The 27,507-nt window shown below is 44.1% G+C and overlaps 2 protein-coding genes across 7 annotated transcripts in view; one reads left to right on the top strand and one right to left on the bottom strand.

Moving 5' to 3' along the window:
• Window positions 1-27,507, top strand: part of LOC143796732 (uncharacterized) — a 612,535-nt gene that overhangs the window by 95,697 nt on the left and 489,331 nt on the right. The gene's annotated exons all lie outside the window — the stretch shown is intronic.
• The window catches only part of LONP1 (lon peptidase 1, mitochondrial), a 701,187-nt gene that overhangs the window by 313,303 nt on the left and 360,377 nt on the right, over window positions 1-27,507 (bottom strand). For all 6 annotated transcript variants that reach the window (XM_077254500.1, XM_077254519.1, XM_077254480.1 and 3 more), the window contains exon 10: window positions 272-450. In XM_077254500.1, the coding sequence (XP_077110615.1) occupies window positions 272-450 (179 nt within the window). The remainder of the gene's footprint in view (window positions 1-271; window positions 451-27,507) is intronic.

Genomic DNA, 27,507 nt, shown 5'->3' with positions numbered 1-27,507 from the left:
TCTTTGTTCTCTCTATTGGTTTTCAGCATTCAAAATAAGGCTGTAAACCCCATCTTGGGACTTCAAAGCCCCAATCTCAGAACCTTTGAGGTCCCAGCAGTCAGCCACCCAGCAATCAGCAAGCCAACTCCAAGCAAGTTATCGTATGCATGGGGAATAACTTGTTACTTTGGAAATAACATTTAAGCTGTGGTGCTGGAAATAAGTGCTGGTTATAAAATCTGCATTAAATGGATAATGTGGTCATAAATTTAAAAAAACAACAACTCACCTGTGGCCCTTAATTTCAGCCACGTCAGTCATCCCACCTACACTGAACCGGAAATACTCCCTGTTCAATGCACGGGCAATTGAGCGAGCAATACTTGTTTTTCCTACTCCAGGTGGTCCATAAAAGCAAAGGATTTTCCCCTGAGTACTTCCCCTGAGGTGACTCACAGCTATGAATTCCTAAAAAACAACAAAACAGCATGCATTATGATTAAAGCAAAACATAACATTTTAGGTGGCATTCACAGTCCTCAATGCCAAGATTATAAACACATGCGGATCTTCTTCCATAACAGTGATAACAGTATCATTTCTATCTAAGTGCATTTGTCTTGGCAATGCCAGATAGATATATACAGATACAAATATATCTGTTTATGTACAGTGGGGGAAATAAGTATTTAATTCCTTGCTGATTTTATGTTTGCCCACTGACAAAGACAAGAACAGTCTATAATTTTAAGGGTAGGTTAATTTTAACATTGAGAGAATCCAGGAATCCAGTATGACACTGCAGGGCTTCCTGAAATTGACTTTTTTAAAGTCTTCTTCAGTGAGGATATAATAAATCTTATGGTCGCTCAGTAAAATTTGTATGCCCATTGCGCATAACTTTTTTACTCAAAATCCCATATCATTTGCCAGTTGGATGCTTGTAAATGCAGCAGATATGATAAAATTTTAGGGCAATACTGGAGGACTGATATTCTCTACAGCACACGAGTTTTCCATATGGCTATGACAAGGAAAAGATTTGAAGCAATTTAAAAATGTTTGCATTATAGTGATAATGTGCAGTGTTATCCCTGAGTCAACACTAAATTTGATCGTCTATGTAAAATTCGGCCAGTAGTTGACCACTTCAGCAGAAAATCTGCTGAGGCGTACAACCCCCAAAGGGACAATCGTATATATGAAACTCTGGTTCATTTCAAAGGGAGGCTAAAAATCCGACAATACTTGACCAGTAAGAGGGCAAGGTATGGAATTGTACTAGCTGTGCGAGAGTACCTCAGGGTACACCCACAGATTTAGGGTTTATGAAGGGAGTGACATACGGATTAACCCCTTTTAATTTCTCCTGCCCTGGAAGTGATTGGGAAAATTGTATGTGAATTTGTGCACTCACGGCTGGGTAAGAGTTATCACCTCTACATAGAAAACTTTTACACCAGCATCCCAGTTATTCAGTGCGAGAGGTACTGTTGCATGAGGCACTTTACGAAAAAAACAAACAAAAAAACAAAGGCCTCCTCAAGCTGCTAATAGGGCAACTGCTAAGAAAGGGGGCGAGAGAAGAACCAAATGCAGCAACAACATGCTGGTGGCCAAGTATAAGGACAAGAGAAATGTCCTTATCTCGACTACAATACACCATGACACCTGCTCCCTATTCACTGTCAGAGGTACAACAACAGAAGTCCCAAAACCAAATTGCATCTTCGGTTATAATAAGTTTATGGGATGTGTAAATCTCTCAGATCAGGTCCTCAAACCATACAATGCCATGCGAAAAGCATGGTACAAAAAGTTGGCCATGCACCTTGTACAATGCTTTTGTGACGTTTCTATGTGCAGGCAAGATGAAGAGCTTCTTTCAATTTAAGGAGGTAATCGTCAAGGCTCTAATGTTTGGCAGTCAGGAAGGTGAAGGTCCTAGCATTTCTAAAACTGATGAGTGCCCATATTGTACCAGAACAACATTTTCAAAGAAAGGTTCCCCAAACTTCGACACAGGGAAGAACACAGAAAAGGTTAAGAGTATGCTCCAAAAGGGAAAAGCGAAAGGACACAATTTACCATTGTAAAGTCTTACTTGAGAAACCTGGTCTTCGCATTAAGGATTGCTTCAAAGCATACCACATATCAATGAACTGACAGAATTTGGTTCTATTCTGTTAAAACAACATCTATATATAGTCTAATTTTCTCCCCACAACTTTAAACCCAGTGAATACCATTAAATTATAAATCGATACACCAGTAATAACAAAAGGATTATTATTATAATTAAGCCCTTCGATAAATATCTTGAGAAGTGTAGTTTCCAAAATGGTCACATGTGAGAGGATTTCTACTGTTTTGGCACCTCAAAGGCTCTGCAAATATGAAACGGTGGCCGCAGACCATTCCACTAAAGTCTGCATTCCAAATAGTCACGCCTTCCTTTTGGAGCTCAGCAGTGTGCCCAAACAGTAGTTTTGAACCACATATGGGATATGCCTGACCTCAGAAGAAATTGCACAAAACATTTTAAGATCCATTTTCCCCTACTACACTTGTGAAAATTAAAAATGTAGGTCTTAAACAACATTTCTGTAGGAAAAAAATTATTTTTAATTTTCACAGTTCAAAGTTGTAAAAATTCTGTGAAGCGACTGTGGGTTCAAGGAAGTCACCACACCTTTAGATAAATTCCTCTAGGGGTGTAGCTTCCAAAATGAGGTCATTTGTGGGAGTTTCCCACTGTTTATGAACATCAGGGGCTCTGCAAATGTGAAATTTCAAGAGCTGTCAAACTAGAGGGATCAGCTTTATTCTCATTTGCATAAAGACTAGAAGCAACGGAATGAAATAGGAGGAGACAAATATTTTAAAAAAAGGGGGGTAATCGACAAGTGGAACAGGCTGCCATGAGACGCTGCGAGTTCTTCTTCAATGGAAGTCTTCAAACAGAAGCTGGAGAGACATCTGTTTGGGATGATTTAGTGAATACTGCATTGAACAGCGGGTTGGACCAGATAACCCTGGAGGTCTCTTCCAACTCGAACATTCTATGATTTTATGACATGGCTTCCACAATCTATTGCAGCAAATTTTGCGCTCCTAAAGTCAAATGGTGCTCCTTTCCTTCAGGGCCCTGCCGTGAGCCCAAACAGTAGTTTTCCACGACAGGGGTTGATTATATTATTATTATCTGCTTACTCAGGAGAAATTTCTTAACATTTTCTCTTGTTGTTAATAAACTTTTAACCTTTCTAATTTCCTTACAAAAAAATATTATTTCAAATGATGGTGATGTGAAACAGACAAGTAATAAATGTCATATTAACAATCGTGTGACATATCTATCTAGTTTAACCCGTTTACTCCCACAAGTCTGATTGCACAATTTTTTAAACATTTTTTTTTCTTAGGGTTTAAAAGTTGACCAGCGATTTCTCATTTTTCCATCAAAATTCTCAAAACAATTTTTCTCTTTCGCTTCATTAGGGGACACAGGAAACCATGGGTGAATGCTGCTGACACTGGGAGGTTGACACTATGCAATAAAAGGGTTAGCTCCTCCCCAGCAGTATATACCCACCAACTGGCAGAAAGCTAATCAGTTTTAGCTTCATGTCAGTAGGAGGTGGACACAGGGCTGCCCTCAGCCCCGTTTCTACCTTAGGTTTTTGTTGTGTTTTATTAATGATTTCTATTTTTCAGATACAGCTTGTGATCTGGGCGACTGAGTATTTGGTCACTCCGCTCTTCCCCAGAGACTGGGAGCACAGTGTGGGATTGCGTCACTACTGCACCCTCTCATATCTACCAGGCAGGACCCCATGCCTCCTAACACATCAAGAGTGTTTGGGGCATCCACAAGAGAGAAGATGCTGACTGGTCCTTGCCACTACCCCCTGCACCGCCTGCCCTCCAGAGCCAGTTGTGCAGGGTAGGAAGACGGAATCTTTACCGGACAGCCACCGAAGATGTTCAGTGGCCCAGAGGTCTACACGCAAGTCCATCTTCCATCACTAATCTTCGAAGAGGGATGCGAGGTCTTCAGGACAGGTATTCCATGTGGCAGTACAGACGGCTCCTCTCAAAAAAAAAAAAAAAAAAATACCATTAAGGATTAGAGGCCAGGGGTTTGTCATCTGCGTTCCAGTCTCATCTCCAGCTCCCTCTGCTGCCCGCGGCGCCTACCTCATCATCCCTCTTCCTCCTGCGGCTCCCCGGCTCAAATTTAGCCCCTGGCTCCAACTTCGGCCTACAACAGGGGTATGTCACACCCTCAGCAAGCCTGCACTCTGACGCTCCGCGAAGCTCCGCCCACCCCCCACCAGCCAATCTGAGTAGTCCTCTCTCCCTGGTCCTGGCATTGCTGCGCGCCCTTTTCTCGGACCCTCCTCCCTCTCTGCCTCACCGTGCGGGAATTCTGCACATGCTTTCAGGCTCCACCCACAACTCGGCTCCATCTCTATGCTAACTACAGTCTCATCCCTGCGGCCCTCGGACCCCAGCCTAATACCTCTGGGACTCTGCCTATGGCTCTGCTAGGCCAGGATCCAGGTCTGTAAGCTCTGTTACTGGGGGGGTCAGCTCTCATCCCCAACAGCTCCCCCTGGCACCTATTCTCCCTCTTTTATCCTATCTATGTCTAACTCTAGGGAGTCTCACTCCCAGCCAGGGGCGGACTGGGCCGGGTGGCAGAGAGGCATTTGCCCCCAGGCTGGTTAATTATCAACAGACAGGCCCGCACTCCCTCCCCGCAGCATGTACTGTCTATTCAAGACCATCTGGCTGTGGCCACACACAGCTGACAGCAGGCTGGACACTTCACACACTGTGCAGTCTGAGACTGCGTTGCTAGGGCACCCATCTCGCTGGGATTGGATGAGCGAGCCAGCTGGGGTACACACAGGGTTCAGAGAGGCGTGTCGTGTACAGCGTGCTACATGATCATGCCTCTGAACCCTGAGGCTGGGCGTGAAGACATACAGCTGACGCCATTAAAGTGCCACAGGCAGCAGCTTTTGACTGGAGAGAAAACTAGTGTATATAGTGGTCCCACACTCCACTCCAACACTCCCTGCTGCCCAGTGCCTGCACCCTGCCCTGGGGTAAGTGAAGTAGTGATGTGTCTGAATGATCCCAGAGGAAGAGCAGGCTGTTTGATGTGAAGGACTGGGAGCTGAGCCTAATTTTTTTTCCCCTGCTGTTTGCTTATGCTTAGGGTAGCTTCCTCCTGACTGGGGGTTAGGAGGGGTGGAGGAGGAGACTTAGAGCAGTGTTTACAAGTGGGGAATGCTTGACTTGTCCCATCCTTTCTTAACCCCTTAGTGACAGACAAATTTTAAAAATCTGACCAGTGTCACTATGTGGTAATAACTCGGGAAGGCTTCAATAAATCCCAGTGATTTTGAGATTGTTTTTCCATGACACATTATACTTTATGATAATGATAAATTTAGGTTGATATGTTTTGTGTTTATTTATAAAAAAAAAAAAAGAAATTTGACAAATGTAAAAAAATAGCAATTTTCAAACTTTGAGTGATTATCCCTTTAATTCAGATAGTCATACAATAGCAGAACATTAAGGCTGTGTGCACACGTTTAGTTTTTTTAGCGATGAAAACGCTAAAAAACGCTTACAAAACGCTTCCCATTATTTTTAATTGAATTCCGCATTGTTGTGTCCATGCTGCGTTTTTTTCTGCGAAAAAAACGTATCGCGGAAAAAAACACAATATGTTCATTAATTTTGCTGAATTTTGGAGGATTTGCAGCTGTATTATTGTATTGGGAAGATCCTAAAAAAAATGCTAGAAAAACGCGAGAGGATTTCCTGCAAAAGGAGTCCGGTTTTTATCAGGAAAATTCTGCAAACATTCTGCAACATGGGCAAATAGCCTTATAAATAATATTTCCCACGTTTGCTTTACATCGGCACCATTTGTAAAATGTTATTTTACGTTATTAACATTTTAGTAGGTTTACAAATGTAGCAGTAATTTTTAATTTTTTCAAGGAAATTTACAAAACATTTTTAGGGGCCTATCCAGGTTTGAAGTGACTCTGGGGGTCCTATATATTGAAATACACCCAAACTGATAACATTTTAAAAACAACACCTCCTCACATACTGAAAATTGCTGACAGGTAGTTTATTAACCCTTCAGGTGCTTTTCAGGAATTAATACAAAGTGGCATGATAGGAATGAAAAAGTTGATTTTTACCACCTAAATGTCAGACTTTTTAACAGGTTAGTGTAGCCGACAGACTCTAAGGCCGTTATTTGGCCATGAGAAACATCAGGACCACACAATCGTGATCTCGGGATGCCGATGGGGATATTCGGACCTTTTAACTTAATACTTTGTTGCGCCACCTTTTGCTGCGATTACAGCTGCAAGTCACTTGGGGTATGTCTCTATCAGTTTTGTACATTGAGAGACTGAAATTCTTGCCCATTCTTCCTTCTTCCTTAGCAAACAGCTCAAGCTCAGTGAGGTTTGATGGAGTTTGTTTGTGAACAGTAGTTTTCAGCTCTTTCCACAAATTCTCGATTGGATTGAGGTCTGGACTTTTTTGGGTACCGTCTCACAGTGGCACTTTTGTCGCTACGACGGTACGATCTGTGAAGTTCCAGCGATATCCATACGATATCGCTGTGTCTGACACGCAGCAGCGATCAGGGACCCTGCTGAGAATCGTACGTCGTAGCAGATCGTTTGGAACTTTCTTTCGTCGCTGGATCTCCCGCTGTCATCGTTGGATCGGTGTGTGTGACACCGATCCAACGATGCGTTCGCTTATAACCAGGGTAAACATCGGGTTACTAAGCGCAGGGCCGCGCTTAGTAACCCGATGTTTACCCTGGTTACCATCGTAAATGTAAAAATAAAAAAAACGTACATACTCACATTCCGGTGTCCGTCAGGGTCCCTCGCAGTCTGCTTCCCGCTCTGACTGCCGGCCGGCCGGAAAGTAAGCAGTGCACAGCGGTGACGTCACCGCTGTGATCTGCTTTCACTTTACGGCGGCACTCAGTTAGAGCGGGAAGCAGACTGCGAGGGACCCTGACGGACACCGGAATGTGAGTATGTACGGTTTGTTTGTTTTTTTACATTTACGACGGTAACCAGGGTAAACATCGGGTTACTAAGCGCGGCCCTGCGCTTAGTAACCCGATGTTTACCCTGGTTACCCGGGGACCTCGGCATCGTTGGTCGCTGGAGAGCGGTCTGTGTGACAGCTCCCCAGTGACCACACAACGACTTACCAACGATCACGGCCAGGTCGTATCGCTGGTCGTGATCGTTGGTAAATCGTTTTCTGAGACGGTACCCTTTGACTTGGCCATTCTAATACCTGGATACGTTTATTTGTGAACCATTTCATTGTAGATTTTGCTTTATGTTTGGGATCATTGTCTTGTTGGAAGACAAATCTCTGTCCCAGTCTCAGGTCTTTTGCAGACTCCAACAGGTTTTCTTCAAGAATGGTCCTGTATTTGGCTCCATCCATCTTCTCGTCAATTTTAACCATAAAAGTTTTGGAAACCATTTTGTATCCAAATCCGGCTTTAAACTTCTCCACAACACTATCACAGACCTGCCTGTTGTGTTCCTTGGTCTTCATGATGCTCTCTATGATGTTCTCTGTACTTCAAACAGAACCCTCAGACTATCACAGAGCAGATGCATTTATACGGAGACTTGATTACACACATATGGATTATATTTATCATAATTAGGCATTTAGGACAACATTGGATCATTCAGAGATCCACAGTGAACTTCTGGAGTGAGTTTGCTGCAGTGAAAGTAAAGGGGCCGAATAATATTGCAAGCCCCACTTTTCAGTTTTTGAATTTCCACAAAAATTTAAAATAACCAATAAATTTTGTTCAACTTCACAATTGTGTTCCACTTGTTTATTCTTCACCAAAAAATTTCATTTGGTATCATTATGTTTGAAGCATGATATGTGGGAAAAGGTTGAAAAGTTCAAGGGGGCAGAATACTTTCGCAAGGCACTGTATAAAATTATTTTTTAACCCCCAGTTACCAGGAGAAATTGGACCCCAAAAGTTGTTTTCCAATTTGTCCCGAGTACGCTAATACCCCATATGTGGGGGAACCACCGTTTGGACACATGGTAGAGTTCAGAAGGGAAGGAGCATCGTTTGGAATGCAGAGTTAGATGGAATGGTCTGCAGGCATCACGCTGCGTTTGCAGAGCCCCTGATGTACCTAAACAGTAGAAACCCCCACAAGTGACCCCATATTGGAAACTAGACCCCCCAAGGAACTTATCTAGATGTGTTGTGAGAACTTTGAATCCCCAAGTCTTTCACTACAGGTTATAATGCAGAGAAGTGAAAATTAAAAAATCTTTTTTTCTCACAAAAAATGATTTTTTAGCACCCAAATTTTTATTTTCTTAAGGGTAACAAGAGAATTTGGACCCCAAAACTTGTTGTCCAATTTGTCTTGAGTAAGCTAATACCCCATATGTTGGGGTACACCCCTGTTTGGGCGTATGGGAGAGCTCGGAACGGAAGGAGCACTGTTTTATTTTTTTAAAGCAGAATTTCCTGGAATTGAGATTGGATGCCATGTCGCATTTGGAGAGCCCCTGATGTACCCAAACAGTAGAACACTTATCCCATCCCTAACCCACCTCTTCAACCTATCACTAACTTCTGGCACCTTCCCTTCTGCTTTCAAACATGCCACAATCACGCCCATCTCTAAAAAGCCAACCCTCGATCCAACTGCTATGTCCAGCTATCGCCCAATATCGCTGCTCCCATTCGCTTCCAAACTCCTGGAGCAGCATACCCACTCTGAACTTTCCTCCCACCTCTCATCTAACTTGCTCTTTGACAATCTACAATCTGGTTTCTGCCCCCATCACTCAACTGAGACAGCCCTGACCAAAATCACTAACAACCTACTTACCGCCAAAGCTAAGTTTACTCTGTACTCCTCCTTCTAGTCCTGTCCTCTGCTTTCGACACAGTTGACCACTGCCTCCTACTACAGATCCTCTCCTCCTTTGGCATCAAAGACCTCGCCCTATCCTGGATCTCCTCGTACCTTTCCAACCGCACATTCAGCGTCTCCCACTCCCACTCTACTTCCTCATCCCACCCTCTCTCTTTTGGAGTCCCTCAAGGCTCTGTTCTAGGACACCTACTCTTCTCAATCCATACACTTGGCCTGGGACAACTCATAAAGTCCCATGGATTACAAGAACCATCTATATGCTGATGACACTCAGATCTACCTCTCTGGCCCAGATGTCACCGCTCTGCTGTCCAGAATCCCAGAGTGTCTATCAGCCATATCCTCCTCCTTCTCATCTCGCTTCCTCAAACTTAATGTGGACAAATCTGAACTCATCATCTTTCCTCCATCCCATAGATCTTCCTTACCTGACCTATCTATCGCAATCAATGACATCATGCTTTCCCCCATACCGGAAGTCCGCTGCCTCAGAGTAACCTTTGACTCTGCCCTTTCCTTCAAACCGCACATCCAAGCTCTTTCCACCTCCCCTTGCCTCCAGCTCAAAAATATCTCCAGAATCCTTCTATTCCTCAACCGTCAATCTACTAAAATGCTTGTGCATGCCCTCATCATCTCCCGCCTTGACTACTGCAACATCCTTTTCTGCGACCACCCTTGCACCTCTCCAGTCCATCCTTAACTCTGCTGCCCGACTAATTAATTTCTCCTCGCTACTCCTCCGCTTCCCCCCTCTGCAAATCTCTTCACTGGCTCCCATTCCCTCAGCGTATCCAGTTCAAATTACTAATAATGACCTACAAAGCCATCCATAACCTGTCTCCTCCATATATCTCTGAACTAATCTCCTGATATCTTCCCTCACGTAATCTCCGGTCCTCCCAAGACCTCCTTCTCTCCTCCACTTATTCGCTCCTCATCCAACTGCCTCCAAGACTTCTCCAGAATATCCCCCATCCTCTGGAATTCTCTGCCCCAACACGTTCGACTATCAACCACATTCGAATCCTTCAGACGGAACCTGAAAACCCATCTCTTCAGGAAAGCCTACAGCCTGCACTGACCCCGCTGCTTCCTCATCATTACCGGAGATATTGCCCCACCAACACCGGAGCTCCTGCAACCCTCAACCTATTGTCTCCTTCCCCATAATCCTGTAGAATGTAAGCCCGCAAGGGCAGGGTCCTCTCCCCTCTGTATCAGTCTGTCATTGTTAGTTTGTTTGCTGTAAGTGATATCTGTAACTTGTATGTAACCCCTTCTCATGTACAGAACCATGGAATCAATGGTGCTATATAAATAAATAATATAATATATTCACTTCATACGCATCAAATCCACGCGGATTTTTACATGTGTTTTCTGGCAAGAGAGGAAGAATCCGCACAGAAAATTCCACAGGCAAATCCGCAATGTGTATACATAGCCTTATAGTGCCGTTATGAGGACTTAGCAGCCTCCTGCCCTGATCAGGAGTCAGATATTTTATTACACTTCATGCGGACATCACATAGTGGATCTTTCTTTGCATGTATTCTGCTTATATTTCTTTCTCACTTTGACTGTAATATAGGCACACAGATACCTTTGGGTTGTATTACGCCATGTTTTCAATAGTAAACTGAATTAGATGGTATTAACAGGAATATATTGTGCCAGTCTTATTAGTGCATTTGCTCGGTAGAACACTTAAAATCATCTATCTGATATTTATTGATTTAAAGGGAATCTGTCACCTACTTTTGCCGCTATAAACTGCGGCCACCGCCATCAGGGGATTCTGTAATGCTGTAAATAAGCCCCCAATGTAACCTGAAAGATAAAAAAAAACAAGCTATATTATACTCACCCAGGGGCGGTCCGGTGCGGTCCTGGTCCGATGGGCGTCGTGGTCCGGATCCAGCGCCTTCCATCTTCATACGATGTTGTCATCCTCCTTGCTTCTGTTGCGACTCCTGCGCAGGCATAATTCTCTGCCCTGTTGAGGGCAGAGCAAAGTACTGCAGTGCGCAGGTGCCGGGAAAGGTCAGATAGGCCCGGCGCGTGTGCACTGCAGTACTTTGCTCTGCCCTCAGCAGGGCAAATCAGTACGCCTGCACAGGAGCCACAGCAGGAAGCAAAGAAGAGGACGACATCGTATGAAAATGGGAGGCGCCGGAACCAGACCGTGAAGCCCATTGGACCGGACCGAACCGGGACCGCCCCTTGGCGAGTATAATCTAACTTGTTTTTCTTATCTTTCAGGTTACATCGGGGGGGCTACTACAGGAGACCCAAGCCTTAAGATGGGCCATGGCCCGCGTCACAGTGGGCCACTGCATTGTGCTTGCCCCCCAGGCTAAAATTTGCCATATAGCCCCTGCTCCAAGCCTCCTCCCATTGTAGTAAACTTTGCATATTGCTCTTGTAACAAGAAGTTACCCTCGAGTCAGGAGTCAGACTTCATCCCACTGCCATAATTGCAAGCCACCTAATATGTCTTCCCAGGAGCCCCCCACTGCTCGCAACGAGAGTGTGACTCCTCCTGAGTGGGTGACATCTCTATCTCAGTCGGTAGCTGACCTAACCAAGGTATCTCTCACTGTGATATCGGTTTTGGAACCACTTCCTAATCCTGCCCCTGCCAGCAGGCCACAATTACACCCCTCGGATGCATCAGCTTTTAACCCCTTGCATACCCAAAGGGACTCCCATTGCAGAAAGTCTATATGTTCCAAACAGCGTGCCCAGATTAGTTCACCGTCTAAGCTCATCATCTTCGTCACCATCCTCCAGAACTCCAGCCATCTCCCTCCGCCAACGCTCCAAAGGCACTAGAGTCAGAACCATGTTCTGAGTCAGATTCAAATCTGGACTCCGCACAGGTCCCCAAACTGTGTGACACGGTGGATAGTTGAATTGTCCCCTTTAATGAGACTTTTAACATAAAAGACTCAGAGATCTCTCCTCTGAGTAGACTGTCTTTCAGGAAAATGAAGCGCCCTCTCTGTGCCTTTGCCAACCACTTCATGTTCAACAGGATCTTCGAGGTGGAATGGCAGCACCCAGACAAGCGATTCCAGAGAAGAAAACTCAAGTGCGTCCTGTATCCTTTTGAACCTGACCTACTTAACAAGTGGGCAGCGTCTCCCTCAGTGGACCTTCTGGTCTCCCGGTTGGCCACAAATACTATACTCCTCTGTCTGATGGTTCCTCCTTAAAAGAATCCTTCGACAAACACATTGAATCCCTGCCCAAGTCCGTCTTTCAGGCCGCGGGTTCTTCCCTCTGCCCGTCCTTCGCAGCTACCTGGGTAGCCAACGCAGTCTCTGCTTGGACAAATCATCTCCGCCAGGGTATCGTTGCTGGTGCCCCTGCAGACGAGCTGGCAGACCAAACTGGCCACACGAAAGAATACCTCTTGTCTACGTCCCTCGCTTCTGCCGCCTGTTTAGCCCTAGCAGCAGGTAACATAATCACCATCCGAATGGTCCTTTTGCTGAAGGCTTAGAATGCGGTCTCTTCTTCAAAAAAGTCCCTCACAGGTCTTGCCTTTCACTGATCTCGCCGCTGCGGAGAAGAGCTGGACAAAATAATCTCCAATGCCACAGGAGGAAAGAGAACGTCTCTACACCAACAGAGAGTCAAATGCACGCCTCATCATACAGTTCCTTTTCATTCCTTTTGGAGCTTCCCACCATAGAGTAACCCCCTACAGGACAAGTCCCCAGTGCATCAACAAAGGAAAAGATCCTGCTTTAAACCAACCCTGACCTGGCGTTCTAGACCTGCTCAACGCCGGCCACCCAGGTCAGGCACCAACAGATTTTCCTCCGCATGATGGGTCGCCCCCACGGTGGGCGATTGTCTCTTTCAGTTTCGGGAGGAGTGGTTTTCTGTAGTCGACGACGCCTGGGATATGTTGAAGAATTACAGAGTTATTACCACAAAAAGTGACAAAAGTCAGAATTGAAAAACCAGTTTGGGGGTGAAGGGGTTAAAGTATGTTTTTCTCTGGGGTCACCGGGGTCCTGCATTTCTAACTAGTCTCTCTTGCTACTTGGTCCCCAGTCAGTTATTAATGTATGTTTGTCAAACATACAGCAAGTGCCAATGTCAGGTTCACTTTAACAAACTATGATCAGCCAGGTCTTGATCAAAGTATTGTTTTAGAGTTAAAATATGGACTTTTAAGTGGTCTATTGGTTTAAGAGTTTTAGGTTTATAATTATCTAGTATTCCCCACTTGGATTTTTTTTTCAACTAACAATGTTTGAATCTTTTAAGGCTATGTGTACATGGTGCATTTTGGCCCATTTCGGCATGGCAAAAATGCTATGGAAACCTTATGCAAGCTAATTCATTGACAATCCTGAAGTGTTCTCATGATCAGTAAATTTCATTAGAATATTTGCAGTGCGTTTTTTTTCTGCAGCATGTCAATTCTTTGTGCGGATTTGTAGCATTTTCCACACATTGACTTCAATTGAGTCAGTCAAATCGGCAGCAAAAACATAGGTATAAAAATGCTTGAGGATTTGCTGAATTTCTGTTTGTGGTTTTACGGACTTCCTATGGTGTTTCCCATGCTGTCATCTGTGTAACAGCGTGGGAAAAACCAAGGCTGTGGTTCTTATAGGCGGTAATGCTAAGAGCTTGGTAGCTTGGTCAGAGCGCTGCGGGGTGACAGATGTCAGCGTGACCTCGCAGCTATGACTGTGACCCACGGTAACATTACTGCCGGTAAGACTGTCGGTCAGAGCACTGCGAGGTCTATACTGTCAGATGACAGCATGTCCCCGCAGCTGTGACTGTGCTCGCAGGTCAGCAGGCATGGACTGATGAGACACTACTCCCATCAGCCTACGTCTGCTGTCACGGATGACAGTGATGGCAGGGGCCGCTGATGAGAGACGTAGTCTCTCGTCAGCTGGCACCTGTGAAGCTTACGAACTTCATATAAAGAGCTCCTAAGTGCTAGAAAAGCAGAATCCCCCTTCACGTGACCCCATTTTGGGAATTACACTGCTGAAAATTTATCTACAGGTGTAATGACAAATTTGACTCCATGGGTGTTTTCCAGAAACAAGCAGAAATGCCCAACCCGTGGGCGCCAAATGTGGTTCAGACACACTGGGGCTCAGAAGGGATTGAGGGGGGCATTTGGATTTGGGAGCACAGAATTTTTGAAATTCTTTTGGCAGGTAAGGATTCATTTTGCTTTTCCAGAGCCTTTGTGCTACCAGTAACATGGAAACCCGCTATAGTTCTGTTAACAGATGACAGACCTGAGTGGGGACTTGCTTTTCTTGTGGATTGAGATGAAGCTTTTATTGGGAACATTTTACATAACATTAAGATCACACTTATCTACGCTGAGCAGTTACTTTGGGGTTTCCATCTAAATCTCAGAGCGACGTAACAGATTAAATAATTTACTAGAATGAGGCAGCAGTTAATCTGGACTCCGTCTGGCCTCTGTTCAGCGGTGTCCTTTTCAAAAGTGTGGTTGATCGCACTTTTAAAATCACCTAAAAAGACGGACACCACCGGATCACAAGCCAGACAGGTCCACAGTGCCTCCATCTGTCTCATTATAAGGTATCTTCCCATCTGGGGTTCCGACTGAATCTCATATTTCAGAGATTTACATGGAACCCCCGGTGTTAGTGCTCAGCACAGAGCGCAGGATAAACGTGCGCCAAGCCTTACTGTGATCTTTGAGAGGTAGAATGAAAAAAATTAATATCATGTGAAGAATTGGTTTTATTTTTTACACCGTTTCTCGTGCAGTATAAGTGATATAGAGACTTTATTCTTCAGGTCGTGGCAATTACAGAGATACCAGATTTATATCAGGTTTATGTTTGGCGGCTGTCACACACAAAGGCTGGTTTCACATTTGCGGCCGAGGGCTTTGTGGAGGACTGTGTAGTTCCTCCGTTAAGCCCCACCCACTGCTGCACCTCTTTCAGCTCCACCTATGTCGGCATGCGTCCTGCGTACCTATCTTTACTATCAGGTACGCAGGCCATGTGGATGTATGTGGATGCCTCCGCATGCGTCGCTTTCACGCTGCGCCGACCAGCGTCAAGCACACCATGTTGCATTTTGTTGTGGTTGCCGCAGCTTGAAAACGACGCATGTGGAGGGCATCAGCATACATTTGCATGGCCTGCGTATCCATTGTTAAAGACAGGGTACGCAGGATGTAAGCTGATGTAGGCGGAGCTGAAGGAAGAGGGGCGGCAGTGGGCGGGGCTTAACGGAGGAACTACACAGTCTTCTGCAAAGCCCTCGTCCGCAAATGTGAAACTAGCCTAAAAGACACTTGATATTGCAACGCCATATTTTGGGATGTGTTATTTTTCCATATTTCGGAGCTGTGTGATGGCTTGTTTTGCGGGAAAAGATGACGTTTTCAGTTGTACCATGTTTATTTATATCCATCTTTTTGATCACGTTTTATTGCACTTTTTGTTCGACAGTATAATGATAAAGCATTGATTTTTGGCTCACTTTTTTTTTTTACAGTGTTCACTTAAGGGGTTAACTAGTGGGACAGTTCAATAGAGCGGGTCGTTCTGGACGCAGAGATACCAAATATGTGTACTTTTTTTGCATAAATACATTTTATTTATTGGAATCATATTTTTTCTTTTTTTGTTCTTGTTCTTTATTTGGGTATTTTTTTAACTATATTTTTACACTTCATTTTTTTTACATTGTCCCAGGATTCAACATTACTGTATTGTGACAGATTGCTGATCTGATCTGATCCGCGGCCATCTCAGGGTCGGGGGTCTCCATAGAGACCATCAGAACAATGCAATCGCATCTTGCTGTCCTGATGGAAGTACACAGGGAGACCCCTCCCTGCGTGATCTCCTTGATGTCGCTGTTGCATCAGAGGGGTTAAATGCCGCAGGCGTCGCAACAGGGTGTCAGCTCAGAGTAAGCCCCCGCGATCACAGTGCCTTATATGTACGGCACTTTGCAGGAAAGCAGCTCCGGAAGCGCCATACATATACGGCGCATGTCGTGAAGGGGTTAAATTACACTGTCAAGATAAAATAAAAAATATATATAAAAAAAAAAAATGAAAATTTAGATTAACCCTTTTGCACCCATTAAAAAGAAATAATAATAAAAAAATAACATATTTGGTATTGTTGGGTACAAAAAAGTCTGATCTCTTGAAATATAAAATGATTTAAACTGCACGTTAATGCCAAAAAGAAAAAAATAACTCAAAATGCCAAAACTGACACTTTTTGTTCACCAAAAAAGTAATATAAAAGTGATCAAAATGTTCTATGTACCACAAAATTTTATCACTAAAAACATTAGCCTGATAACCAAAACACAATCTCTCACCCAGCTCCAGCCACAGAGAAAAAGTTATGCGTCTGTGAAAATGAAGACAAAACTTTTTTTTTTCTTTTTACAAATGCCTTTTTTTTCACCACTAAAACCTGTATGAGTTTGGTATCGCAGAAATCCTACTGACCTGGACACTCATAATGCTGCAAAACCAAAACCAGAAATAAATACAATGGTGGAATTGAAATTTTTCTTCACTATTGGTAAAATAAATGACGTCATTCAAAACTATGTCACACAAAAAATAAAGCCCTCATATGGCTATGTCGATGAAGAAAAAAAAAATTTATGGCTCTTGGAACGAGGGTGGTGAATAAAAAAAGAAAAAAAATGTAAGTCCTTAAGACCAATAAGAATAAATTAAGTATTCTTCTTGATATTCCCATTTGTCCATTATCAGACTTTGAACATTCTCATGTATGTGAAATGCAGATTGCCTTTTGGATCGTAAGACCACTAAACATCTTCTCTTGAACTGCATGTATCATCTTTACCGCTTTCACATCAATGGTGCTTCTCACAGCGCTAAGTAACTCTTCCAAGTCTTTAAAGAGAACCTGTCAGCAGAATTTTGCAAAGTAAAGCGAACACAGCCATATTGGAGCTGTGATATGGATTAAAACAATACATGCAGTGAAGAAATAAGTTTTATGGTTTTTGTGTAATCTTTGTTTCAAGTTTTCCTTTAATGAGACATAAAATGAATCTTGGTGCTCTGGTTCCTTAATCATGCCCCTGCTTGAATGACAAGTTCTTGTTATGTCCGTGACGTCCCTCCTATTTTAAAGGGAATCTGTTAGTAGGATCAACACTCCTAAATAGTCTATATGGGCATGAAAATCATAGGAAGGTGAATAAAATGATACTTTAGTTTTTTTTGTGATCCAATGTCTTATTACAGAGAAATCAACATTTTTCTTATATGTAAATGATCTCTTCCAGGCTATGGAGGGGACATTGCCTAGAAAATAATTTCACCTTCAACTCTTATTTTACATGAAGGGGTAGTTACCAGTATGAACCATGAAACACAGAACAGGAGAACTGAACTTTGTTTACAAGCACATTTTTTGCAGCTCTTGAGCTCTGCTGTATTGCAGCAATATTGCACCACTGTCCGCCTGTAAAATGGAAGTTGAGAGGAACCTGCAAATGTGTCAGTTGTAATGACAAGGTCACGCTGGGTGACGGATAAGTGCAGAACATCGGGAAGAGGGAAGGGGGAGCCCAAACACTAGTGAAGAGGGGGAGTGGAGACCCCTAGGCAGCTCTAAAATCACCCTGTCTGTCCTAAACGTTCCTATATAGGTTCTGCACCTATCGCCGAGCAGGAACCTAATACCTGCCTGACCCTAGAGATAGGCCCTGCATAGGGAGGGGATGGGGTAAACACTAGACAGTCCCCACTAAAACTAAAGAGAGGGTAGACTGATGGGGAAAAAACACTTAACTTGAGATCACCGATATGTCACACCAGCAATCCACCAAGCAGGGCCGCCATCAGGGCATAACTACACTTACTGCTGAATGGGGACCGATGACCAGCGGCACACAGGGGAACCCGCAGGGCCCCGCCTATTGTGCTACTGCTCATCGGGCCCCATCATGCACTAATGTGCTGGGGATTTGGATGCTTCGCCTCCAGCAGTTCGCCCCCAGCAGTTCGCCCCTGGGTACATTTCACCCCCACACATTTCGCCCTCAGCAGTTCGCCCCTGGGTACATTTCACCCCGAATATTTCATCCCCAGCATTTGGCCCCCAGGATGTTTCACGCCCCCACATTTCACCCCCGCACATTATGCCCCCAGCATTTGGCCCCCAGGATGTTTTGCCCCCGGCAGTTCACCCCCAGCAGTTTGCCCCCGGATGTTTGTACATTTCGCCCCCAGCATTTGGCCCAAAGGATGTTTCGCCCCCACACATTTCACGATTTTTCACATTTTTTCCGGATGTTACCAATGCAATAATATAGTGGGAAATCCGCAAAAAATCTGCAAAATTAATGAACATGCTGCATTTTTTTTACCACAATGCATTTTTTTCACGGAAAAAAGCGCAACATATGCACAAAAATTGCAGAATGCATTATAAATGATGGAATGCATATGTATGCATTTTTGAAGCGTTTTTATCATGTTTTTATAGCGAAAAAACGTGAAAAAAGGTAAAAAATCCTGAACATGTGCACATAGCCTAAATGATGGGATGCATATGAATGCGTTTTTTAAGCGTTTTTCTCGCGTTTGAGCGGATTTTTAGCGTTTTTTTCCGGAGGTTCCCAATGCAATAATGTAGTGGGAAATCCGCAAAAAAGCTGCAAAATTAATGAACATGCTGTGTTTTTTTACCACGATGCGTTTTTTTTCACGGAAAAAACTCGACATATGTACAAAAATTGCAGAATGCATTATAAATGATGGGATGCATATGTATGCGTTTTTGAAGCGTTTTTATAGCGAAAAAACACGAAAAAACGCGAAAAATCCTGAATGCGTGCACACAGGCTTAGAAAAGTTTTGGAAAATGTCTTGTTAAAATTGCGGGCAAAATGCTATGACACTATAATGCAATCAGTTGTGAGGTTTACAGATGGAAAAAGTTGATTAAACATGTCACAAAAGTGCAGCACTCTGTGCAGTACTTTTGTGGCATGTGGACTGATGACGGACGGGAACTCATGAACCACAAGGACAAACTGGCGAAACATCCAAACACAAAATTCTGGGGGCAAAACAGGGTACAAACATCCGGGGGCGAACTGCTGGGGGCGAAACATTGATGACAGACAGGAATTCATGAACCACAAGGGTACAAACATCCGGGAGAAAACTGCCGGGAGAGAAATGGGCAAACTGCTGGGGGCGAAATGTGTGGGGGTAAAATGTGCAGGGGTGAAACATCCTGGGGGGCCAAATGCTGGGGACAAAATGTGTGGGGACAAAATGTACCCAGGGGCGAACTGCTGGGGGCGAAATGTGCGTGGGTGAAATGTGCGGGGGCAAAACATCCTGGGAGCCAAATGCTGGGGACGAAATGTGTGGGGGCGAAATGTACCCAGGGGTGAACAAATGGAGGGGGTGCTGAAAATGATGGAGGGGTGCTGAAAATGATGGATGCTGCAAATGATGGAGGGGGGCTGCAAATGATGAAGTGGGGGGAGAATGGGGGACTGCAAATGATGAAGTGAGGGGGAGGATAACAGTAAATGATTAAGTGAGATGGGGAAAGCAATTGAATTGAAGGTGGGGGATGGGGCGAGCAAATGAGGACCTGGGGAGAGCAAATGATGAATTTCGAGAGTGGTGGGAGTAAATGATGCATTGAATGTGGAGGGAGAGCGCAGTTGATAATGAATAGAGGGTGGGGGTGTGAGAGAGAAGACATGACAATGAATTGGGGAGGAAGGGCATGTAAATATAATGAATCCTGGGAGCAGGAGGCACATAGTGGGGGCATTGAGGATGCAGTGACTCGTAATGAATTGGAAAGAGTACAGGGGCTAATTAATGTATATATTTATTAGGTGGGGAAAATGGCTATTTATAGTTGGTGGGGGCGCAGTGATGAATTATAATTTATATTTGGAATGGTGGATTGCATAATAACTAATTATATATTAATGGTGGGTGCATGTCTGTATTCAGATGTGTAGTGCAGAAGAAAGGGAAAAAGTGGGGAATGTGCTCTGGAAGCGGGGTTCTAGGTAACTAAGTTATTTTATGCAGAGACAAGTCCTGTCTGGAAGAAATTATGGCGGTCTGCACTGCTTGAAAAAGAAAAGCAAAGATTTAGAACTTCAGCTAGAGACGTCACTGGTGAGTCAGTGTGTTACCTGTATACTGACACTATACACTGTATTACCTGTTCACTGTACACTATATACAAAGCTCCTGTATATAACGTCACTGGTGATCACTGTATTACCTGAACACTATACACTTTATACAGTGGTCCTGTGTATAATGTCACTGGTGATCACTGTATTACCTGTACACTGACACTATATACAGAGCTCCTGTGTATTATGTCACTGGTGATCACTGTATTACCTGTACACTATACACTATATGCAGAGCTCCTGTGTATAATGTCACTGGTGATCACTAGTACCTGTACACTGACATTATATACAGAGCTCCTGCATATAATGGCATTAGTGTTGATTTTTTTTTATTATTAATGATCAGAATTGTAGTATTTGGTCGCTATGTGGTGGTAGTATGTGATCTGGTTATGGTGTGGCGGTATTTCTCCCTGTATGTTGTATTATTTGGTCACTATGTGATGATACTATGATCTGGTCATGGTATGGATGTATTTGTTCCTTGTATGTGGTATTATTCGGTCACTATGTGGTGGTAATATATGGTCTGGTCACGGCATGACGGATTTTGTTCCTTGTATGTGATATTAATGGTCATTCTAAAAAAAATATATGTGACTCATTTCCTTAAAGAAAAATAAATAAAAATATACCTAAAAAGAGTATTGGATATTTTAAGAAATGTTTAATAGGTTGGAGTAGAGTAGAGCCCGGTCAAAAGAATCTACCTTGATGTGGTGGCGGCTTAAAAATTATTTTGGCCAAAACTAAAGCTGCTCTCTATGTATGTGATCTGGTGTCTGCTGGGAACTGTTAATATCAGATTGGTGAGGACGTGATGAAGATGAGTTTTTCCAAAAGCGGGTGGTAGGACTGTGGAAAGTTCGAGGTGTGGAGGCAGAGCTGGGGTGGAGCCTGGGCGGAGTCTCAAGTGGGCCTGAAAATTTTGCCAGTATGGGGCCCTGAAATTCCTAGTGGCAGCCCTGCCTCCAAGGGTCCTCAGGGAAGACACTAACCAACTGCTAGAGCTTTCAACAAGACTGAGGCAAGTATGAACTAACACCCGCACCACGCTGAAGCAACTAAACGTATTTAAACCTTTAGCACAGGTGTGAGAATAGCAGCAGAAGGTGGAGGTAGCTATTGAGTCCTAGAGGGAGAAGGATATCACTCCATAAAAGATGCAAAAATCTAAAAGGTTGTTGCGCTAAACACAAAGAAAAAACAAAATGAAAACCTTGTGTCCTATCAGATTACGGATAAAACATACTATTTATTGTTCACTTTAAAACATTGAAAGTACAAATCAACATACAGACAACCGTGCAAGACTAAATCTATCCCTCACACTGTTATTACTAAATAACCCTACCTCACAGCGGAGGTTGGCACCCTACAATATATACGAGATAGGAGCCCCCGCTCGTCGGCGGCTGTCCCTAATCCCTGCCAACTATGAACAGTGTGATTCAATTAAGCCACCATACTGACATGACAGGAAAGTGAAATGGACAGTGATTGCCTATTTTCAGTTAGATAATGGAGGACAACCATTAGACAGGGTGAGAGAGTGAATGACAAAATAACATAAGGTGCAAAAAGGTGCATGATAAACACACTGTACCTCACTATAACTGTTCCCTGCTAATGCTGTCGACCTGCCTGACTGTGGGGGTTGGCACCCTACTGTTCAATGGATATGGTGCCCCCACTCCTCGATGACTCACCCTAGAACAAAGCCTTACAGATAAACTAATACTCTCACAGGGTGTGAAACATTTGACCCAACACTTGTGGCCATAATGACCAGTCTCAGACAGGCTGAATGCAGTTAAAGCACATGAGCATAGTGCTGATACACGACCATGATCTCATTTTGCAACAAAGAATATCTACTATATAATTGTCTAAGGGTACTTCCGTCTGTCTGTCTATCCTTCTTTCTGTCGCGGTTATTCGTTCGCTGATTGGTCTCGGCAGCTGCCTGTCATGGCTGCCTCGACCAATCAGCGACGCGCACAGTCTGGAAGAAAATGGCCGCTCCTTACTCCCCGCACTCACTGCCCGGCGACCACATACACCCCTCCGCTCACACAGGGTTAATGGCGGCGGTAACAGACCGCGTTACGCCGCGGTGTAATGCACTCCGTTACCGCTGCTATTAACCCTGTGTGACCAACGTTTTACTATTCATGCTGCCTATGCGGCATGAATAGTAAAACGATCTAATGTTAAAAATAATAAAAAAAATAAAAAATCATCATATACTCACAGTCCGTCGGCCCCTCGGATCCACAACCGGACTTTCCCGCTTGCGACGCGCCGGTGACTGCTCCATGCTGCGATCTCGCGAGATGATGACGTTGCGGTCTCCCGAGACCGCAATGCACTCTTGGGACCGGAGCGAACGAGCAGTGTTGCGTCCGTAACCGCTTCGCCGGAAGGTGAGTATATAACTATTTTTTTATTTTGCTATATACTGCGTGGGCTGGGCAATATACTACATGGACTGGGCAATATACTACGTTACTGGGCAATATACTACATGGGCACTGCTATATGCTACGTGGCTGGGCAATATACTACATGGGCTGTGCTATATACTACGTGGCTGGGCAATATACTACGTGGGCTCTGCTATATACTACGTGGCTGGGCAATATACTACGTGGGCTCTGCTATATACTACATAGGCTGTGCTATATACTACGTGGCTGGGTAATATACTACGTGGGCTGTGCAATATACTACGTGGGCTGCGCAATATACTACGTGGGCTGTGCAATATACTACGTGGGCTGCGCAATATACTACGTGGGCTGCGCAATATACTACGTGGGCTGCGCAATGTACTGCGTGGGCTGCGCAATGTACTGCGTGGGCTGCGCAATGTACTGCGAGGGCTGCGCAATGTACTGCGTGGGCTGCGCAATGTACTGCGTGGGCTGCGCAATGTACTGCGTGGGCTGCACAATGTACTGCGTGGGCTGCGCAATGTACTGCGTGGGCTGCGCAATGTACTGCGTGGGCTGCGCAATGTACTGCGTGGGGTGCGCAATGTACTGCGTGGGCTGCACAATGTACTGCGTGGGCTGGGCAATATACTACGTGGGCTGGGCAATATACTACGTGGGCTGTGCTATACCCTACGCATACATATTCTAGAATACCCAATGCGTTAGAATCGGGCCACCATCTAGTGACAGTTATAATACCAGGATACTCATCATCTCTGATGTTTTGAGTAATAGGAAAGTTGTTAAGGATAAAATACCTTTATTGATAGTGGTAAATAGTACTACAAACACATGAGATGCCCACACAATTAATAACACGTAATATATAAAAAATAGAGATAAAATAAAATATATGACAAGTATATTCATCTAAGAACCACCTCACCAGCAAGACAATACTAAACTGTTGTATAAAAATAAGGTAAAAAATAAATATAAACAGAAGGGAGCCCCAGAGTACACTTGCCTAATAAAGCAACAAAAATTTTAAGCTATAACAGCTAAATGACTGAAAAAAGGAGTAAAAAAAAAATGTGTGCAAAAAGGATTTTATAAAATATATTAAAGGGAACCTGTCACCTTCTCCCCCAGGCATTTGTAACTAAAAGAGCCACCTTGTGCGGCAGTAATGCTGCATTATGACAAGGTGGCTCTTTTAGTTCGGGTCCCTGGCACTGCTGAAAGAATCGGTTTTGAAATTTGTTCCTCATACCATGAAATCGCCGCGGGGGCAGGTCTTTCCCCCCGAATCCAGATACCTCACAGCCGTCACTCAGGGCCTCTGCGTACCAGGTGCCGCCTTCTCTCACTTCATTAGCATCCCCGGCACCAGGGGGTAAAAAAGGATGCAAATATGGGAGAAGCCCCGAGGCAGCGCTGCACTCTGATGGGGTCCTACAGACACTTATCTCCCCATGAACATTATGATGCACAAAATGGCAGATCACCGCAGGCAGCTGATGGAGGCCATCTCCCCCCCACCCCTGAACAAACTCAAGTTGCAGAGCCTGTGTTGTTGCCTATAAGTATAGTGACCCCCATGGAAGGGAGCAGTGTCCCCCTTAGTTAAACCCAAGAACTTATGAGAATGATGGTAGTGATTATATGGAGGGGTCCTCTGATGAAGAGGGAGACCACATGGATGAGCACCGTCCCCCACAATGGATGAGTTTCTTTTCATGTTTCCCCTTAAAGGAAGACTTTTAAGCTCTAATAGCGGAGGTCAAAGACACATGCAGGTCTGAAATTGCTTTTGTGTGCCAGGAATTGCAGCTTTTGTGAGGCAGGATTGATTCTTTGGAGGTGGAACGCAACCTCACCAGATCCCATATGGCTGAGCTGCACCAGAGATCTATTTTGCAGCATAAAACTGTTAGAGACCTTTGAGTTAAGCTGGAGCACTTGGATAATAGGGGCAAGAGATGTAACATTAGGGTGAGAGGTGTCCCTGAATCGAACGAACAGGAAAATACCAAAATAATCCTACATGACATATTTAACTCCATCCTAGGAGACCCAGTCTCAACGCTCATTAAATTTGACCGAGCCCATCAGGCACTAGAGCCTAAGGCAGTGGTCCCCAACCTGTAGCTCGAGAGCCACTTGTGGTTCGGGGTCCCATGAATTGTGCCAGCTTGGTGCATTAGCTCCAGGTCTAGCAAACAGGTATGAAGGGCACATCTCAAAATGGTGAATATTGTGAGCAGCTCTGCACAGAAGAGCAGGTTTGGATGCACATATGTTTAGAGATAATTTAAGTATGGTAAGCAAGAGACAGGATGATACTACCTATCAGAAGAGACACTTGAAGCTGGATGCAACAATGTGTTGGGAGAATATTGAATGGGGTATTGTGGGAACCCCTGGATCTTGGTATACTGCTTCCAAATGATTTCTGTGGAAAAGCTTTCGTTATCATTGTATCAGTAAAGGGGTCTTTGGTTGCCATAACTGTGAGGTGAGTGGGAGCTGGATGTGGCTCGCGACCCTCTCTCAGAGCTGAATGTGGCTCTCAAGGTCAGAGAAAGGTTGGGGACCACTGGCCTAAGGGATCATCACTATATCCATAAGATATTATCTGTTGCTTTCATGATTTTGAAATCAAGGAAAGAATTATGACGAAAGTTAGGTCCCAGAGGGAGATATTGCATCTGTACACCGCAATTCAATTATTTTCGGATTTGTCTGGTATTACTTTGCAAAAAAGTCGACTCCTCAGGCCTTTGTGGTCCATCGTGAAAGACCTTAAAATTCCTTACAGGTGGGGTTTTTCCTTTGCGCTAACAGCTGGGAGAGAGGGTTTGTGCTCCCTGGAGGACCTTCCAGCCTTTTGTGATACTTTGGGGCTCAGGTCCCTAAGATTGCAGACTGGGATATTCCGGTCCCTGGGTTTCCACCTCTGCCTCTGCATTGGACTTGGAAAAGAAGAAAGGATCGTCTGAGTGGCACGGGTGGCAAGAGGTGATTAGTTTTTGTTGACGCAACTGCATGATTTACAGCTGGTACCCAGCCTGAGTACATGTGGGGGCTGCCTGGTTGCTAGGGAATCCCCACATGTAATCAAACTGTCTAACAGTCGCAAATCATGCAGCTGCGATGACTAAAACTAAATCTCCGAATACTAACAAATACTTGGAGACCACCCAAGCGTGCTTGGGAAAACCAGAGCAACGAGTACATTCGCTCATCACTAATGAGCATCCCAAAATGGACTTTCCTGACCTGCTAGACTTAACTTAATCTGATACTTACTTTTTTCCTCTTCCTATAATGCAAGATTCAGCTTACAGCATGGTAATAGGGGGGTGTCAGATCATAGCCCGATTGTACTTAAACTTAAATATGGGCAACCAAATAATAGTATGGTCTGGAAGCTGAACCCCTTTTGGCTGACATTAATTGACTAACGACAGAACAGTAGATCAGCTGAATTGTTTCATTTCGTCCCACCCAGAACCTCAGAAAGTCCATTTATTTTGGGACGCCCTTAAGGCATATTTAAGGGGATGTTTATCTTCCACAATTTCTTATATAAAAAGGGTGACCTCGGAGGAGGATGATGAGATGGAATGGCGATTGAAGGATACAGAGGCTGCATACATATCTAACAAAACTAATGGCAATAGAATTGAGTGGCTAGCCTCACAAAGGTTATATACTCAACATAAAGATACCAAATCTAAAAGTAAACTGTTCTTCACACGTCAATCATATTTTGAACTGGGAAACCAAGCAATTACGTTTTGGGCCTTTCTGGTGCGCCAACATAATACATCTAACATAATATTACAGATCCGTGCACCAGACGGCTTATTGGTGTCCACGACTGAAGAAATACTCCACTGTTTTTATGACTATTATAAATCGTTGTATAAGTCTAAGAGTGGCCTTGATATTTTAGAATGTTTAGACTATCTATCAGATAAAACATTTCCCACACTGAGTCCCACCCAGCCTTTATGGATGTTCAGTTCACATTGAAGGAGATAGGAGTATGCTATTATGGACATGGCCTCTGGGAAGGCTCCTGGACCGGATGGGTTTCCTATTTAGTTATATAAGAAATATCGGTATATACCAGCGTCACTATTTTTGAAGGTATTTCGGGGTGTATGGGAGGGAGGATGTATGCCCGAAACGTTTTATGAGGCAAATATTATCATACTTAAAAAGGAGGGGAAGGACCCTTTGGAATGTGGATCTTATCGCCCCATATCGTTAGTAAATGTAGACTACAAGATCTTAAAAAGGTCTGGCCATCAGACTGAATTCAATTATGTTGGATCTTATACATCCAGATCAAACTGGCTTTATGCCCGGTAAGAGTACTTCTATTAACATCAGGCGAGTCCAGTCGATAATTCAATATAGTTCTTTAATGTCAGACAACAACTGGGCATTAGCGTCGCTGGACGCGGCCAAAGCCTTTGACTCTCGAGTGGCCCTTTCTGTCAGAATGCTTGCAGAGGTATGGTTTTGGGGATACATTTTTAAAATGGGTTAATATACAATACATGAAACCTAAAGCCTGTATAATTGTAAATAATTCCATTTCTGAGCCCTTCTCATTATATAGGGGGACCTGACAAGGGTGCCCCCTCTCTCCAGCTCTTTTTGCTCTTGCGATAGAAGCGTTGGCAATACGTTTCTTCCCCTGACATTAAGGGTATAGATATAGCAGACCGTGTAGATACCATTGGTTTATATGCTAATGACATGGTGATATTTATGGACAGGGGGAGGAAACATTGTCACAGGTGATTGCCTCTATAGATAAATTCAGTAAA

This window comes from Ranitomeya variabilis, chromosome 1, assembly GCF_051348905.1.
Source record: "Ranitomeya variabilis isolate aRanVar5 chromosome 1, aRanVar5.hap1, whole genome shotgun sequence".
Taxonomy (NCBI): domain Eukaryota; kingdom Metazoa; phylum Chordata; class Amphibia; order Anura; family Dendrobatidae; genus Ranitomeya; species Ranitomeya variabilis.
This window is presented reverse-complemented; position numbering and strand designations above follow the sequence as displayed.